This window comes from Budorcas taxicolor, chromosome 10, assembly GCF_023091745.1.
Source record: "Budorcas taxicolor isolate Tak-1 chromosome 10, Takin1.1, whole genome shotgun sequence".
Taxonomy (NCBI): domain Eukaryota; kingdom Metazoa; phylum Chordata; class Mammalia; order Artiodactyla; family Bovidae; genus Budorcas; species Budorcas taxicolor.
This window is the reverse complement of record NC_068919.1, coordinates 47,939,069-47,957,908: the sequence shown is the minus strand read 5'-3', so window position 1 is coordinate 47,957,908 and position 18,840 is coordinate 47,939,069. Positions and strand designations below refer to the sequence as shown.

Below are 18,840 nucleotides of genomic sequence, written 5' to 3'. Positions count from 1 at the left end.
TGCTCTTTAAGGAAACCAGAGGGACCAATCTCTCCAGCGGTGAATTTCTCCTAACCAAACTTACGAGTGATGGGGAGCAATTACAATGCTCATTTGCCCTCCTTTCACATTCTTGGTCATTTATGAGATGAAAACTATGATCGGCCAAAAAAAAAAAATCACTTTACATTCAAGAGAGGAGCTCTGGGAGCTCCCCGTGAGCATCTGGCTACCAGGCAGAAACATACCTCCGTGCACTTCCTTTGTCTTGCACTCCCTCTTTGATGTGCAAGTCACTGGTGGAGTAAGCTGTGATCGCTTTGATGTTGAACTTCTAGACTTTATTGTTACTAGCATGCCTACAAGGAGAGCTGTCAGTCATGTCTTACATCTGAACAACCATGTTTCTTTACGGCACCTCTTTACAAGCATCAATCCTTAAGTACATGTTTTCCCATTTCTGCTGATTACCACACTATCTTTGCTGGGGGAGGGCTGTGCTCAAATATAACTACAGCACCCACATTTTCTGTAAACACCCTGAGGCGTCATCATATGGCTGGTACCCAACCTTCTTCAACAAGAGAAGCCTGAGTGCAAAATATATTTCTAGCAAATGAAAACATTCTGAAAACACTCAAGCCATCTTAACAGTCAAAATGAGGAGTTTAGCCAATATTTCCCCTAAGCAGCCATTGAAATCACATGGAAACTTCTAAAAGAGATTCTGAATGCAACAGCAGCAGGGGGCTTAGAAAGTCTGCCAAAACTTTGAGACATCTTAACTCATATTAAACGACTTTGTTTCTCTGCAGTGGTGGAAACAAAAACACTTCTGTTCTACATGATTATGCTTGTGATAGAAACATTGCTTTGAAATAGGTTTCTGCCAATTATTTTGTTAAATGGTATCATTTTTCAGAAGGTGCTTGCTATTATGGATACAACTTCAGTTACAGGAAGATGGTGTTCCATAATTTTCTGTTTTAGGAGAATAAATGGATGTATATCATGTGTGTCCAATTTCTGAAACACATACATGCAAAACAAGCAATGTGCTTATTCTAAAAAAAAAAAAAAACTCTGTTGAAAAAGACAGAGCTCTAATGTCATGTGCCAGCTCCTATGAGATTTACTTTCCAAACTCCTTTATCACTTGTGCAACTGCCTACTATTATCAAACTCCACTGGGAGATTCCACACAAAAAGGAGATAAAGTTAAGGTGCTTACATCATACCATGCTGGTTTATAATGAACTGCTATCCTTCTGAATAAATGTTTCAAGGAAACCCAAGTTCTTAGAGATAGAGAGTCACAGATGAGGAAGTACAATGATATTTTTCAATGACAAGATTTTAGTTCCATAGTTCTCTTTTATAAGCTGGCGACACAGGAGATACACTGTTTCTGCTTGTTTTTTTTTTTAAAAAAAGGAAATGCAAACAATATACGGAGAAGACTCAATGTCTTTGGATTTCTGGCCTGGAATATTTGGTAAGGAATAAAATTTCTGTGGTGTGCAATGGTTAAGACTATTCCAGGGTTTCCATTTTTAAGCAGTCTCTCTACCCCAACCTCCTTGGTTTTAACTCAACCATCAAAAATGGAAAAGGTTTTTGGCTAGAATTTGATAATATATGACTGTAATTTACCAGAACTAAATCTGAGCATTAATAATAATGAAAGTTTGTTCATTCTTAAACTTAGTTGAATAATCAGCAAGAAGTAATCACCTCTTTCTACCTTAAATTTTCACTCCCCAAAGGAACTGATCAGCTGATAGAGGCACCCCTAGCAATGAGGAGATAAGACAAGGAATAAGGAAACTAGAAGGGAATTGTTATGGACAATAACAGTGGCCCTTTTCTTATTTTAGGAAACATTTCCACAGAATGGGCGAGTTGGAAAAGCTGTTGATGGTATCAAGTTTCCCCAACTTTACAAAAGGGGGAAGTGATCAGTTGAGGTAGTCTGACAAGAACTGAGTAGCTGACTTGGGAAGAGAATCCATGTGTCCGCCCGAACCCTGTGGGGTGGGGTGGGGTGGGGTGGGGTGGGGTGGGGTGGGGGTGGGAGGGCTGGTTTCCACTAGCCAACGCTGCTGCCCTGCACTGGGACGGATGACTCACACGTTAAGTGAGGGTGTTGAACCTTGGAGGTTTTTCCACCACAATCATCTGGACAGTTTTTTCTTAACACATTATCAATACTTGAGACCCACCTCAGACCAATAAAATCAAGAGCTTCCAGGAGTGGAGCCTGGGCTCGTATTTTTCATAAAGCTCTCTAGCCAAGTCTAATGGGCAGACAAGGCTGAGCACTAAGAGAACAGATGACCTCTAAATTCTCTCCTGGGTTATGGCAGAACATTCACCACCTGTTAGAAAAAAAAAAACAAAAAAAAAATCTCGGATTTTGTTCCCTCCTGTTCATCCATGAGGCCATAAGCAAGTCCAAGCCATTCCACTTTCTGTGTTGGCCATGCAGTTGTCACTATCTGTATTTCTCTACTTCATTTATGTTTACTTAGGTATCATCTGGGCTTCCCTCATAGCTCAGTCGGTAAAGGATCTGCCTGCAACGCAGGGGACCAGGGTTGATTCCTGGGTCGAGAAGATCCCCTGGAGAAGAAAATGGCAACCCACTCCAGTATTCTTGCCTGGAGAATCCCATGGACAGAGGAGCCTGGCAGGCTACATACAGTCCATGGGGTCGCAAGAGTTGGACACGACTTAGCAACTAAAGAGAGGGAGAGAGGTATCATCTGCCTCTTTCCGTCAGAACATACACTCACAAGACCACAGATGAATGCTGCTGTGCTCGGCATCGCTCCCACAGCATCATGTCTGCAACACGATGGGCTACGGCGCCTATATTTTCCAAGGAAGGAGGGGGCTGGAGTCGGTGTGGAAGGGGGTTGGCACAGTTCCACTTGTATCTGTTTCACCAGACTAGAATCTAAGTTGCACGAAGGCGGGGTTGTGTCTGTGACATTCAGATTTTGCCATTTTAGAGCCTAGGCACTGGCGGATACAAGCAGGGTGCTCAGGGTTTCAGAAACACCATCTTGTAAATAGGAAACATTTGCAAGCTTTCAGGGCCCTAAAACTTGTACTTTGTTGCTGGAAAAAAAGCAACATAGAAAAAAGTCATCACTGTTTCCACTGGAGTCGGCCTTGACTTCTGCAGCACAATCCTCAGCCTGCCCCCAATGAGTGGTCACCATGCTGGTGGGGCCCAGCCCGGTGGCTCACTGAGAGCTAGAAAGCCAGAGAAACTGGTTTCATCTTTCTGATAGAAACCCTGAGCAAGATTTCTGCAGAAGAGGAATATGGTCCTTTCCCGTTTGGGCCATTTCAGGTAACAGACTGGGAGTCTGGCCACTTGTTCCTACCCACTAGTTGATAGAAAAGCCAGAAATAAACTATCTCAAATGTGTCAATAACATGCACACGATGGCAGAAATTACTCATAGTGGGCACCTCTTCCACTTTGAAAGGAGACTTCAGTGGCCTCAAAAAGAAAGTGTCTGCTTACCTTAATAACCCTGACCTTCTAAGTATCCTTACCTCACAAGGACGAGGAGAGGGTGAGACAAGAGCAGCAGTTTTCAAACATGTGAGCTCCTCAGTCCCCAAGGGGAGCTTTTACAAGTTCAAATTCCTTGGCCTCAGCCCAGACCATCAGAATCAGAACCAGGCAGGTAGTGATGGAGACTGGGCATTTATTTTTTAAATGTTTCTCAGCTAACTGTGAAGATTGATGATATTTGAGAACCACTGAAGGGCTGGAGGACTCCACTGCCCAACTGTGCTCTGATAGCAAGAGGGAAGTTTTGCAGAGAGCGCGAAAACCATCTGAATTGGCAACACCTGAGACACCTTTTAAATACTCACCTTCCCGGCTGAGACCAGGCTGACGGAATCAGGGTCTCCCCAGGAATTTACCTTTGTAACTCTCCGGGTTATGGGTTGCTCTCAAAAGTTTTGGAGCCACTGCTTAGGCAGGATTTTAGAGTTACTCTGTGGCTTATTTGGAAGGAAATCATGTTCATATGTAAACTGAAGGACTAACTTTATCCAATTACATTAACGCTTCATTGCATGTTGCAAAGTCTTTGTTGTAAATGGCGTAGAGCTCAGAAACTACAAACCTATAAGCTCGGTAGTCTTAGAGCAGCTTTCCCTGGTTAAGCACGGCTGCCAGTTTCTCAGTACATGTCTTTAAATGCTGATTCATGGCTTAAGATGGGGAAGGAGGTATCTTTGTTCTATTATGAAATCACACGGGTGGCACCTGAATAACGCAGCACACAGTAGGCACTTCATAAATATTTGTTGAGACAAATTCAGTTTGTTATTTATATCCAGAGTTCTACTGAAGATATGACATGAGATAAAGAAAAGATAAAAATAAAAAACCCAATGACTGAAAAATGAAAATAACATTCTGTGAAAAAGAGGATATTTCTCATGTGGTGAAAAAATCACACTTCTGGGTGGCGCAGTTTGAAAAACGGTCTGCTTTGAGACCGATCTGAGGCTTAACCACAAGTCTTCACTTCTGAACCATTACCTTATTTCTATGATGAAAAAGTTTAAACAGTATGTTTTCCTGGCTTTTTTTTTTTTTTTAATTCCCTTCCTTCTGTTTCATGTAAAGATGAAATTTCATCTTTCCGGCAGGAACAAGCCAGCACTGTCATCCTTTAAAATCCTGGTGATTATCCGTTATTGCGATCACTCTGGTTATCATGGCTCAGCTCAGAAACCTCGACTACTCGAGCAACGCAAAATTCACGTAAACTTGCATTCTCCCCTCTTCCCATAGCACCAGTGACAAATGATACTTAAGGAAATAGAAAAATCAATACTTATTTCTTTGATTCCGATACAGAAACCGGATTGTTTCATAACTGTTTCACACTCAGCAGACCACAGAAATCTAAGCACACATTTCATTTGTATTATTTATTTATCCTAAAAATGACACAAATGAATGCTTACCTCTACTTCGTGCAGTGTTTTAAAGCATATGTGATACAATGTTATATACACCTGTGTAATAAATTGCTCAATTTCTTTGGCAAATTGTGTATACTTAGGTGAGCAGGATGCTATAGCACTAAATCTTCAGAAACAAAACAGGTTAACAGATGTGCATCCACTGATAAACTGCTTTATTGCCAAAAAGAGCTACAGTAGTTTACTTCTAAGTGTCTCCCTTTTTTGAAAACAAACAAAAAACTCCCAAAGCTTTAGATTTAAAAAAGGAAAATGTTGGATTTCTCTGATCAAGATGACTGACAATCTCTATTTTAAAAAAATATTTAATGGTTGGGAAATAGAATTAAGGTTGAAATTCTTTTCTTTTTTTTTAAAAAAAGGATTACCACGAAAGTCATAATAATTGTTTACTCACAAACCAAATATCACTTAAATATTTACAGTTAATATGGAGCCAAATGAAATTTTATAAATCATCTTTAATCTAAAGTTGTTTAAAAATATACCCTTACTTTCTTCAAGAAAACTTTAAAAATTTATTATCTGTACTACAGATACATTTCTATTAACCATGCACAACGATAAATTACACTTTTGAATCTGATGTATAATGCCCCACAGCAATCGAGAAAATAACTTCAACCTTTGACCTTCTCCACTAGCCTGATGGGAAATTCATTGGCACCATTACCGCTTTCAGCGTTCCAAGGGAAAGTACCCACTAGAGGGCAGCCTTATCTCAGCTCTGACACTGGAGAAAAACACCTCAGAAATGCTCCAAATGTTCCTTTATTTTTTCAATATCCTTGATTTTCTTGGATATTTAATATCAACTTCAGTTAATGTAAAAGTATTTCTAAGTAGGTCAAAAGTCCACTTCCAAAAATTACAGTGGCATCACAAAGGCCATTCATGACATGGTCAAGAGATACAGCCTAGGTCATGTATCTCAAAGAAATTAAAACAAAATTTAAAATCTTTACTCTTTACTACCTAGTGGGTTAAGTGCTGAGTCAGTCGTATCACAACTAGGGTTAGGGTTGTGGTACAAAAACTTGGTATAAAAATGTTAAGAAATTCTAGACAAACTGAAATGTATTTGAGGAAGAAGCTAACCAAGGATGCTGGAAGGCTGACTGAATAGAATGGAGAGGGAAAGCAGACTGAGAATGTAGTGTGGGTGTGTTTCATACTCAGACTTCAAACAACTGATAATCTTTCTTTCATATGAAAGATGGATTAAATGTGTTGTGTATTACCCCCAAAGAAAGAATCAGCATAGAATCAAAGGATTAAAAGTACAAAAGCGGCAGCTACACTTGATATAAAAATAATTTTCATATTCAAGATGGAATAAGCTTCCTCTAATGATAGTGAGCTCCCCATCACAGGAGGTGTTCAAGCAAAACCAGACAATTATTGGCAGGAAGGCTGCAGAGAGGAACCGAATGCCGATAGGGTGTGTATCGAATGACATTTTAGGTTTCTGCTCTTCCTAGGACTCTATGAGATGATGCTTGTTTGCTTTCAGGCAGACAGCTCAATCCAGTTGCCAGAGAAATAAACCCCAATCAAGTGAGAAATGAGCTTTTGCAGATCTACCTACTCGGAAACTTTGACTCTGGTTTCCTAAAAGACAACAGATTTCTCAAGATTACATCCATGATCATGCCCCTTAACTGTCACGGAAACAACCAGGACAGCACTCACAAGCCCAAGGAATCAAGAGCTTTCTACTCCATAAAGGGATATTAAAGATGTATCTGTGAATGCTTCCTTTGCCTAAAGATATGTAGATGTATAGCTAAATCTCCAGCTTGATTCTACCATGATGGAGATAGGTTACACAGGTTAGCTGTGTATCATAGTATTTCATATTCTTTAGGAAAATAATGCTTGCATTTCACCCAGATCCTCTTACAACATGCAGACTTAATGAAAATCGTGGATGAAGAGAACTAATGGTAAGCAAATAAGAATAACCCCATTTGTACCAAATTGATTTTATTAAATAGTAATTTAAAGATATTAAGCTCAGCAAAGCATTACATAATTGAATCTTTTTCTTTATAAATGCCAGAGTTATAATTTCTACTAACTAGAGACAAAGTTATATCCAGGACATTTTCACAGCTTCCTCCAGGAGAAGCAGCATGAAGACAGCAGAAATTAGGGCTCTAGTCCTTGCTTCACCATGTACCAGCTGGAAGAGTTTGGCTATAACAAATAACCTTTGTTAGCCTCAGTTTCTTCAACTAAAAACCAGGACAGAGCCAATGACTTTTTAGGGAGGATTAAATGAGACAAGAATGTAAGTCATAAAGCAAAAAACAAATACAGCTTAACATCCTCCCTCTATTTATGAAATGTCTCATAAATTTCAGAGGCAATGAAATCAAAAGCAAAAAATCAAATTGCTGGCAAACCTAGGGAATAGGTTTGACATTACTTTTTAAAAAAAGTATCTATTTTTTAATTGAAGGATAATTTAATTGCTTTTCAGAATTTTGTTGTTTTCTATCAAACCTCAACATGAATCAGCCATAGGTATACATACATCCCTCCCTTTTGAACCTCCCTCCCATCTCCCTCCCCTCCCCACCTGACATTACTTCTTATACAAAGATTTTAAAGTTATTGGGTTACTTCCTTATAATATGATGAGGGCTAACAAATGTCACTTAAAAGAAGAAAATCTAGAAACAAAAGATTTCAACTGCTTTCTTGTATTGATATTTTGCCTGTTGGCTAATATACGCTATTGTCTGTCAGTTTAGACCTCTTATCTTTGGATACAGCGTTCTGACAATGAAAAAACATGTTCCATCATGTTACAGACGATACGACAGATACAGAATGCTCTGACTGCAAATCTCTAAGTCCATGCCTCAAAGGCTGGTGTGAAAGGGAGGTATCCTTAGTGGAAGAGCTAGAGAAGGGAGAAAGAATGAGTAAATCATTCATCAATGGGTCAATATGTGGTCTCTGATATAATATCAAATATGAATTCACACCTGTGTTGTCACTGGTGGACCTCTCCAAATTATTATTTTTAAAGCAGAGAAATATAAATACAGTGTAGCTGCTAACTCTGAGCATATAATTATGATTTATAAAATTAATAAATATAAAATATATAGGTTAAAGTAGGCTTGATTTCTTATTAATAAACACTGAAAATTTAGAATCCATGCAGAAAACATTTCTACAATGAAGTATTTATAGATTTGTTCCACTCATGTTTTTTGTTTTATAAATAATGTTACTTTTATTATTTTTTATTATTTTTTGAAATTGGAATACAGTTGTTTTACAAAGTTGTGGTCGTTTCTGCTGTACAGCAAAGGGAATCAGCTGTAGGTTTACATATATCCCCTCTTTTTTGGATTTCCTTCCCATTTAGGTCACGGCAGAGCATTAAGTAGAGTTCCCTGTGCTATACAGTAGGTTCTTGCTAGTTATCTATATTATACATAGTATCAATAGTATGCGTGTGTGTATATATATATATATATATATCTCAATCCTAATCTCCCAAATCATCCCACCTTCTTTTTCCCCAAGGGGTTTTATTGATCACTAAAATAACTTCAGAAAAATTTTAAGATAACTGAACTCTGCCTCTGCAGATCTATCTATCCATTCAGTAACTTTTTCTCCCATAAAAGGTCATTTGTAAATGTTATTTTTTTAGGTGCCCCAGAACAAATTACAAATAGTTGGGTGCTATTGCAGATGCTCTGCAATTATCTACTTGCTGATCTCACCCATTTTATTGTGATTCACTTGACTGGGAGGGAAAGGTGGGAGAAAGAGAAGTCTGGTAAGAACTATTCCTATATTTACCTATATATTTACTAGATAGTAAAAAACCCTAACATTTAAATTACATATATATTTAAATATATATGTACATAGGCATATTTAAAGGACTAAGTCTATTAAAGACTATCATTTTATAACCGGGCAGCATTAAATAAATTATACGGTACTCAATTCAAATCGAGGGCAAAGTGGTTTACTTGAGTATGATACTGCTTTGCATTTCAAGTGAAGTGACTGAAATACATAAAATCAAGAGACTGCTCATGCAAACAGTGCTTCTAAAATATTCTCAACTTCATAGATGGTCTGAACTCCCTCTATCACGCATGGGCAAATGAATTCAGAGATCCTCCTTGTCTATAAAAGAAGTGACCTCTCCTTGCCTGCTAAGCACTCTGCTCACTGGAATAACCATTTGGGTTCTCTCTTTCCAAGATCCAGCCATTACCCTCTCCCAATCCTACCCATCAGAGGTCATGAAAGTGGAACAAAAGTCCCAGCTGAGGGATACTACTGACACAGTGCTTAAAATAAGATGAGGGATAAATTCAAACTTCATTTGGGAAAGAGAAAGTCCACACTCTTCAAAACTATAAAATCACATTTATTAGAGTTGGAAATACCCCTAGTCACCTACATATACAGTATTTTCAAAGTAGTATCATGCCTTGTGTTTGCGCACGGATTGTGCACACAGAACAATCTATTATGGGACAGACATTCCCCTTAAGCCTCCCTTCACTCTCCTAACTCCATTTACATGAACACTGGCTGAGGGCTCCTAGGAAGCAAAGGGGGCATAATCTACTGAAACTGATGAGGCACTCGCATTTCCTTTCAGCACTGGCTGCCGCCTGACATTTGGCCAAAGCACTTTTGTGATGAGCAGAACAAGTGCTCCCCTGATTATAAATGTTATCGCTGGCTCTCTCCGTTTGCCCAAGAAGCGATCCAAATGGTATTGGAATTCTGTTGTTAATTAAACAAAAACAAAACTGAAAGATGAGACTAGAGTTGCTCCAATGAAGATTTATTACTTCTAAGCATGAATCCACTTTAAGCCTAAACTTATTTGACAACGAACGCAGAGGAAGGATTTTCTTCTTTCGTGAGTTCAAAAGGCCTGATTTAAACATCAGTAAATCAGCCAACAAAGCGAATGTTTCTCTTTTATGGTGGCTTGTTCTACCCTCCCCCTGCTACATGCATACATATAATGAAAAGCTATATTGTAAAGAGTGTTTCTGTTTCGTATGAAAAAAAAATCTAATTATACAAACTCCCTTCCATATGGAACCAATTTAACTATTAAAACTGAGAGGCAGCACGGAAGTATTCAATACGATTCTAGGCCAGTTTCCGCTGCCCTCTTCACCACCCCCCCCCCCTTAAATCTGATATGGAAATATTCACAGCATTCCTTATTTTCCCAGAAACTATTTCTCTTCAGTTTAAATATGCATCAGAGCAAGATAACCCTATTAAGACGCAGGATATTATGATACTTGGAATGAAATATTCTAATTGTCTAGATGCATCACCCCTTTTCTCCCCCAGCCTCCTCTCCTCCAGCTGAGCTTATAGAAAAACTGCATTGCCAGTGTATCTGAGCCACTTTTCCCAAAGCACAATGCTCTGAATCTATTATCTTCTGGCAGCCAGAGGTCACACCAAGACAAATGTGTGGGCTAGAGCTCTGGGGGGATACGGTGGTGGTGTGATTCCCGTGGTAATAATCACTAAGTGATAGTATGGACCTTCATTTTGTACTAGAACTACAAAAGCAAAAGCCTAAGTGCTTAGAAACATCAAAGTTAAGTTAAAATCTTAAAGCGCACTTTCCTTATTGTTTGGCGGTTACTGTTCATTAGGGGAAACAGTCTCTGCTTCTTACCCTTCCCCAATCGACACCAATTACATAAAATAAAATAGATAAGGACTAGGATTCACACCTCCCCAAATCTATTTCATGCCGTAAAGAAAAAGAAAAAAAAGGAAGAAAACGTCTTAACTACAAAGGCTGTCTGAACCGTTTCACAGGATTAATGAACCGCAGGAAATAGCATGAAAGTTTTCTGAGAGGGAGGGGAGGAGCATACACTTCTACAAAAAAAAAAAACGTCGGTAAGAAAATCTCAAAATCATTTTGGGAAGAAAAAAAAAAAAAACAACTTCAGGCTTAAGAACGTGGGTCACCGGAGGGTCTCCTCCCTTTTCCTTTATCCGTTGCAAACTCCAAAAATGATTAAATTCCATTTCCCTCAAACCACCGGGGAAAGGACAAAAATTTTACTCTGGGCACGTCGGATAAGCAGATTTCATCTCAAGCAGCTCATCTTAGCGTCCAGTACGTTTCGGCCTGTTAATAATTAATAAAAGAGATGCCACCCAATCTCTAGTGAAGAAAGGCAAAGCTCGGTGATCCGAAAGTAAACCTAGGCCAGATACCGAACCTGTTTCTTTCATCCAGGATTGCAACAAAACCTCCACCTTGGCAAACGTTTAACGAGCGCCCCGCGCCCGCTCTGATGGGCAGACCCCTTAGGACTGTCTAGGTCTGAGAAACTGCGGCGCGTAAAGGGAGCCCGGTCCGCGGGAAACAGATGGGGCTCTAAATCCCCGCTCCCAGCGGCCGGGTCTGCGAAGCCACTCGGGCAGATTAACCACCCCGAAGAACCTGCTGGCGCACAAGCGGGCGGCGGGGTGCGGGCTGAGTTTCTCTCGGGCTGTTGGCTTGTCTCGGCTTCTCCCGACCGCGCAGGCGACTTCCTGCACACCTCCAAACTTTGGCTTTCTCATTAGAAACTTCCCTGACTTGCCACGGTTTCTTTCCTCCTCACCTAGGGGGGCCTGAAGCCAGTCCTGTCTCCAGCCAGTGCCCCCTGCCATCTGGCCACCAGCCCGGCCAAGGACCTTCTGATCAGGGCCGGCGGCCGGGCGAGGAGGCTCGACGGAGTCTTGACCACGACTAATCTGCGCCCGCCGGCTCCTCGCCGCCGTCCAACCTCCACTACTGCCCGCGAATCCTGTGGGGGGGGTGAAGTTGCTTCCCCACATCCATTCACAACCCGAAAGTATCAAGTCGGGGTGCGCTGCGACTGCGGGCAGCCCCCGAGGCAGTCTTGGCACGTTCCAGAAGCCCGTCTCGCTAGGGCCTGGGCGCTTTCGGAAGTGGCCGGGGCGGGCACGCAGCGCAGACCGGCCGCGCGTCCCCCGCGGCGGCCGCCGGGCGCTCCGGGCTGCCGGGCCGCGGAGGAGGGGAGGGCCCAAGGCCCGGGGCGCTGACCAGTCCCCAGGGATGACACCGCCCCCGCGCGCACGCCCGGCCGGGCCTGGCCGCGGCGCTTTCCCTACGCAGGCCAGAGCCGTCCGGGGTGCGGGCCCTGGGGACCCGTCGCGGGCGCCCCCGGCTTCCTCCTAGCTCCTCAGACCCTCCCCTCCCTGCCAGAAACGCGGCGACTCCCAGCAAACTTTCTTCCGGGAGCCCCGCCGGGTGCCAGCAGGACCCGGGCGACTGACAGGAGCCAGAGGGCGCAGACGTTGGGGGCGGGGGGGCGTCCCGCCCCTGCGCCTTTGCCCCGACAGGAGGGAGGCAGGTCCCGCGACCCGGCTCAGGGGGCGCCGCTGCCGGGGCCCAGAAAACCCTGGCGGGGTTCCCGCGGCCAGCCCCGGGCAGTACGTGCGCTCGAGCAGGCGCGCCCACCCCTCCCCCTGCACGCCCGCCTCCCCGCCCCCCGGAGCAGACAGCCCACCCGGCCCCGGTGGGGCGCCCGGGCTCACCTTTCATCGCTGCGATCACAAAATACATCATTTAAGCCGCGGTGAGGAGAGCGCAGGGAGAGCGGATGGTCCGACCCCGGAGCCCCCTCTGCCGCCGCCGCGCCGCCGCCGCCCGAGCCACAGCAGCAGCTGCAGCAGCTGCCCGCCCGCCGAGAGCCATCCCGAGCCATAAGAGGCTCCATGTGACCGGCTGACATCACGGCCGCCGCTCTGTTTACACCGCGCCCCTCCGCTTCCTCCCGGGGCGGGAGGCGGGCGGCGGGAGGCGGCGCGCCCCAGCACCGCGCCCCGCCCCGCCCCCGCGGGCAGGTGAGCGGCCGCGGCTCCTGGGCGCACCCGGGCTGGCGTCGCCCTCCGGCACCCCCGGCCCGCATCCAGACCCCCAGCCGTCTGCCCGCTTCGCGGGGCACCTGTGGCCTCCCGGGCGCTCTCTGCGCCCAGCGCCCTTCGAATCGCGCATCTACTTTCTCCTTCGACCCCTTGGGCAAGAAGGGCGCAACCTGACGCTACTTTCCCGCTCCCTTCCCGGCCCTCCCAGGGGTGACAAAAGCGCCAACTCGTTGGCGGAAAAGCAGGGTTTGTTCGGTCTGGCGAGGGGCGAGGGGTGGGCTATAGTTTTTCTCACTTCCAACTTCCCACATCACCCCAGTTTTAGTTGGAAGGTAGAGCCCCCTCCGGGGCGGTGGAGAACGGAGTCACCCAGACTGTTCCAGGAGTACTAGTTTCCTCAGTCTTTCCTGGGAGACTCGGCCTGCGAAAAGGGAATTCCGCCCACCTAGACATTGATGTTTCTCATCCTACCAACATTTAAGGTCCTGGTTTACACCTCTCCCTTCCTGCAGGACCACTGATACCTGGAAGGAGAACAGACAACTGCGTGAATTACCTAGATGTACTCCAGTTGCCAGCCGATTTGAGCCACTAATTTCCCAGGCTCTTCCATAGCCACCATTCTCTCCAGAGAACCCATCTACAAGTGGAAAAGGTTCTAGTTTTCACACCCTAAAAGTGAGATGTTTCGGTACTTTAGACAGGAAAAAAACCACCACCACCACCACCACCACCAAATAACCAAGCAACCTCTAAAGGTCAACTTTGTGAATTCTGCAACTAAGGCTTAATTCCCTCCAAACTTTGAAGCTTAATCCTTTTAACTGGCCTTATGGAAACTTAAATCATGATATTATTATCAGATGAGTTTCTTTACTATGAACTTCAGATGCTACATACCCAGAGACCAAATTATTTAAAATTTCAGCAGGCTTGTCCACAGTATTGAGCATAGCAGAAAAAATTATCAAAAGTCAAGTTCGTTACCTACTACTGTTCCTTCACACAATTTCAGCTCTGCTTTCTTTTCTGATGGTCTTTGTTTCCATTTACAACTCAGATATTAGATGGTTATTAGTTGTTGCATTCACGGTAATTAAGCAAGAAGAGTCCTAACATTTTTTCTAGTATAACTGAGCTGTCCTTGCCGCTGAGTTGGGACATAATTTAAAACACATGCAGACAATCAGCACTGCAAAAACTAAGATTTACACTCTCCCATCCCCCCGAACCCCCTTCAAGGCAAAATTTACAGAGTGCTCTAATTTAGAAGGCTAAAAAAATTCATGGTACCTTAAATCAAGCTATACCTTTATAAAAGTTTGATCTCAGCTAAAGTTATCCTAACAATTTTTTTCCCCTAATAAAACTACAAAAATCAGAAGTCATAACAATGTGAAGCCAAGACCTACCCATGTTAACTCAGCTGTCCAGCCATAGCAAAGTGGACAAGAGTTTCAAATGAATCAACCATACCCTCTGTGATGTTTACAGTGATGAAATTAAATCACACCACATTCCCATGATGCAACTCCATCTCCCAGTGAGGCAACGCCCCTCAGTTACACGGACACTATCCTTCATGTGTGGTTCTTGATTTCCCTTGTCCTACCGACTTTAATAAGGACAGGTAACGCGGAGCTGTCCTATTGGTAGGTTCTGGGTACAGTTTTCTTTCCTTTGTATTGTTAAAGGATGGAAAAACATCAGAGACTGCATGCTCCTAGGGGTGTTTTTCCATACTCACTGCAAATGAATCCAGATAAACGACTCTGAAAATTCAGCATTGCTTTAAAACAGCATCCTGCTTTAGAAAATAATGCTTTGAAAATGACCAAATCCATTAGCTCCAGCCTGCCTGTCAGACATCTGACTCCAAGGTAAATAGTCTTACATTACTAGTAATCGGTATTTATTTCCAGACCATTTCAAATGAAATCAGTAATCGGGAATGACATGTAACATGACATATGCTCCTGCAATTACAAGGAGAAGAATCATTCATCCTATACATATGTCCCCAATAGAAATATAATCTCATAATACTTAAACTTGAAATGTTTATACCTTTATTCAACAAAGACATTTCCATGATAATGTAACACTGACCTTGCCCTTTAGAAATGTATTTCATTCTCACCATACAAACTAATGAGCAACAGAATTTCAGATATTAAGTCACAGTAACCTTCCTGTGTGGCTAGATGCTATTTGTAATACATGCCTCTATTAAATGCATTTTTTCATTTTCAACACAGCTTTTAACCCAGAGTATATTAGTGTTTATATTAACACAAAACTCTCATGAAACTTCAAAGGTAAATATGAGAGGTTTCTTTTTCTTTAAAAACCCTCTTGAAATACAACTTTTCCACAGAGTTATAAGTCCTCAACCAAGTAAATCAGTCAGGAATGAAAGGCTCTGTATTTCCCTTCAGTACTTCCACATTGAAGCCAAAAAGGAAGCACATTTCAGTGCAAACTTTTACCAGCTAAATATTAAAATACAGGAATAATTATTTGGTTTCCATAAAACACACTCCTGGAGTACCAACTATGGGGTTAAAACAGTGTTAAGTAGTTTACTCTTTCCATTTGAAAAATTTTTACCAAGTGTTCTGAAGGAAAAAAAAAAAAGCATAAAAAAATTGATTACGGGAAGGTAATTAAACAAGATGAGAACTCTTTACCATGAATGGGATTATATCATACATTAATTCTCAAGTCAAATATTTCTGTTGGCTAATCTCAGAAAAAGAAGGCATACTGCACACTTAAAAAAACATGGAATTCAACTCAGAATCCTCTACAGACAGTTCCATGTGGTGTCCCTATGTACAGGGTTTCACACTGGATCTGTCACTTAGCAAGGAAGTGGAAGGACATGACTGATGGCAAGTTATCCCAAAATGCCCATGAGGAAAGCTTGCTGGATTTCTGCAGGAATCTAGACTAGAGTATAATTAGTAAATTAGTGCCTATCTTCCCATTTTCAGAAGTTAAATAAGGAAATGATACTTGACTTTAGAAAAGTACATTTGACTTTCTGCCAAACAGAATCTGATCTCATGGTATACACCTCACTGATTCACACCTGGAGTGCTACTGGGGAGAATGGCAAAATGACGGGCTGACAAGCTTATCCAGAATCGTCAAGTGGCTCCCTGTGCAATGTTTTCAGAGTTGGCTGATGCACATGAGAGGGAAGCTACATTTTGACTCTGAGGTTCTGTCTCGCCCGGGTCCTGGTTCTCTCTCTCCAGTGTGTGGCAGCTTGCTAATTCAATTAACTTCTTTCTAGCTGAACAAGAAAGGGATCGCTGAAAGGTTAATATGGTCCTGGGCAGCTTGATTCAGCTGAATCCTTAGTCTCCATGGAACTGTGATCTGTAGGAGCTGAGCCGTTTGGGCCAACATAAAGCTAGGGGACCAGGTCTCCTACATACAAACAAGGTCTGAGTGTTAGTTTGAGACCCTGGTCTCTAGGTCTGAGACCTAGAGAGTTCTAAGTAAGATTACTTGGGAAGCTAAAGAGTAGACACAAACTTATCTACAATAGATTACAGCCTTGCTCAGTTTTGAGTCTGAAAGTGTCTCATAAAGAAACATTTATAAATGCAATAATGCTGATAAGACCTGGACACCAAGGTGGAAGAGGGGTCTCTTTCTTTATGTGTGTTAAGGAAGAGGGGTGATCAGATTAATATAACCTGTTTTATTCATGATTTTAAAGCAAATATAGATGCCAGATTTAAATGTACATGTATGTATGCACATACATAGTCCATGAAAATAGTGAAATTAATGGTTTTTTGATGGCAAGAGACATCTTCAATTTTATAAATACACTCACACATATCTATTTCTTATATTTCACATCATCAGGCACATTTACTGAATATTTACATGACTGGCCCTCTACTGGAGAATCAAACAAGAATCAAACAAGCTCTATTCTTGAGAAGCCTCCTAATCAGGTGGCCTTGGCTCTTGAAAACTCTATGCAGAAGTCAGTTCCCTGAGTTGGAACTTCCCTAAAGAAAGGCAGTGTCTGGCCATCTGCTGAAAAGATGTTTGCACAGTGTTTTACCTCTCACAGGTGATGAATGGCTGTAAGTCATTAGTGCAGAGGTTAGGGTAATAGGATGTTGGAAGTGAAGGATCTGGCTGAATTGAGACAACGGTGAAGGGATTCTGAGATTCTTGGAACCACGTGTCTCACATATCTATTAGGAAATTCAAGAACTGACAGATGTTTTGTAACCATCACAAGGAGGGAAAGGATAAAGTTCACAGGAATTCAGACCTAAGCAACCTCCACAGAGTAGGTAGGTGGCAGGTGCCTCACTACACACACACCTGCTAAGGGCAGCGAGGAAGATGACTCATATCACAAGCCAGAGGGACTGCCATTACTGTGTTCCCAAGGGATATCTCCCCCCTGCTCCTACAGCTGGCAGTGGAACAGGCATTCAGGAAATGACAAGACTGTTTAAAAAATTATTTTATTAAAGTATAGTTGATTTAAAGCATGTTAATTTCTCCTATACAGCAAAGTGACACAGTTATATATGTGTGTGTGTGTGTGTGTGTGTGTGTGTATTCTTTTTCATATTTTTTTCTATTTGGTTTATTATAGGATATTGAATATAGTTCCCTGTGCTATACAGTAGGGCCCTGTTGTTTATCTTCTATGTATAATAGTTTGTATCTGCTAATCCCAAACTCCCAATCCATCCCTCCACCCTCCCCGCCCCTTGGCAACCACACGTCTGTTCTCTACATCTGTGAGTCTTCCAGTTTCATAGATAAGCTCATCTGTCCCATATGTTAGATTCCACATATAAGTGCTATTGTATGGTATTTGTCTTTCTCTGTCTGATTTACTTCACCTAGTATGATGATCTCTAGGCCCATCCATGTTGCTGCAGATGGCATTATTTCATTCTTTTTTATGGCTGAGTAGTATTCCACTATATATATGTGCCATGCCATCTGTATCCATTCATCTGTCGATGGACAGTTAGGTTGTTTCCGTGTCTTAGCTATTGTAAGGAGTGCAGGAACTTAAGATTTTTCTTTTAGTTAAAGGAATATAGGTAGTAGAAGCGAACTCAGAACTTGGAGCCCTGGGTTCAAGTTTCACACTTGTCACTTAGTGTTCTATGTCACCCTGGGCAAGTCATCTCCCTTCTCAGGCTGTCAGGCCCCTGAATGGAGAATGAAGGAATAGGAAAGACTTCAAAGGGCTCCTGCAACTCAGATATCCCATGGCTACTTTCAGGACCGACACTAGCCCCTCCTCAGAAACACCTTCATCCCTTTCTCTCTACTGCGCCATGTACATGTTGACTTCTTTCTCCAAGGAGCATTCCTTGTTTCACTGAACTCCGGAGAATGATACCATGAGCTCTGGCATTAGATTAAACCGGGCTCCAAACCAACCTTTATCCTACTCACTAGCTGAGTGAGCTTGAGCAAACCTTTGTTTCCTCATATGTGAAATAGGAATAGTTGAGCCTTATAGGGATACTGGAAGGAGTAAATGAAACAATTTAAAGAAAGGACAAAGTGATTATCTTTTAGTAGGGTTAAAAGAGGAAATACTATCACCACCCCATATTGTTATACACACAGATCATGTGCTTGGTAAAAAATTATTGACCTTAATATGGATATGTTGAAATGATTATCAGCAAGCACTTTTGATAAGCTTAGAAATGTGTGTGTGTGTGAATGCACATGTGTGTAATAAGTATTTATTATGCACCTGCTAAGTATTGGGAATATAAAGATGAGTAAAAATTAAATTACCTCTTTGCATAAGGGACCTCTTTTATGCACTATTTTCTACAAGATGGCAAGCTTTTTTTATGTCTTGTTTCTTATAAGAATGAAAGTTCCCATCCAACGAACAAT

At 42.3% G+C, this 18,840-nt stretch overlaps 1 protein-coding gene across 2 annotated transcripts in view; it reads right to left on the bottom strand.

Annotated features, from left to right (window-relative positions):
• RORA (RAR related orphan receptor A) overlaps window positions 1-18,840 on the bottom strand; it is an 806,543-nt gene that overhangs the window by 97,924 nt on the left and 689,779 nt on the right. The window contains exon 1 of one of the 2 annotated variants that reach the window (XM_052646481.1): window positions 12,592-12,678. The exons of the other annotated variant lie outside the window; for it this stretch is intronic. Coding sequence (XP_052502441.1) covers window positions 12,592-12,622 — 31 coding nt within the window. The 5' untranslated portion in view covers window positions 12,623-12,678. Of the gene's footprint in view, window positions 1-12,591; window positions 12,679-18,840 lie in introns of those variants that run through there. 2 annotated transcript variants of the gene reach the window in all.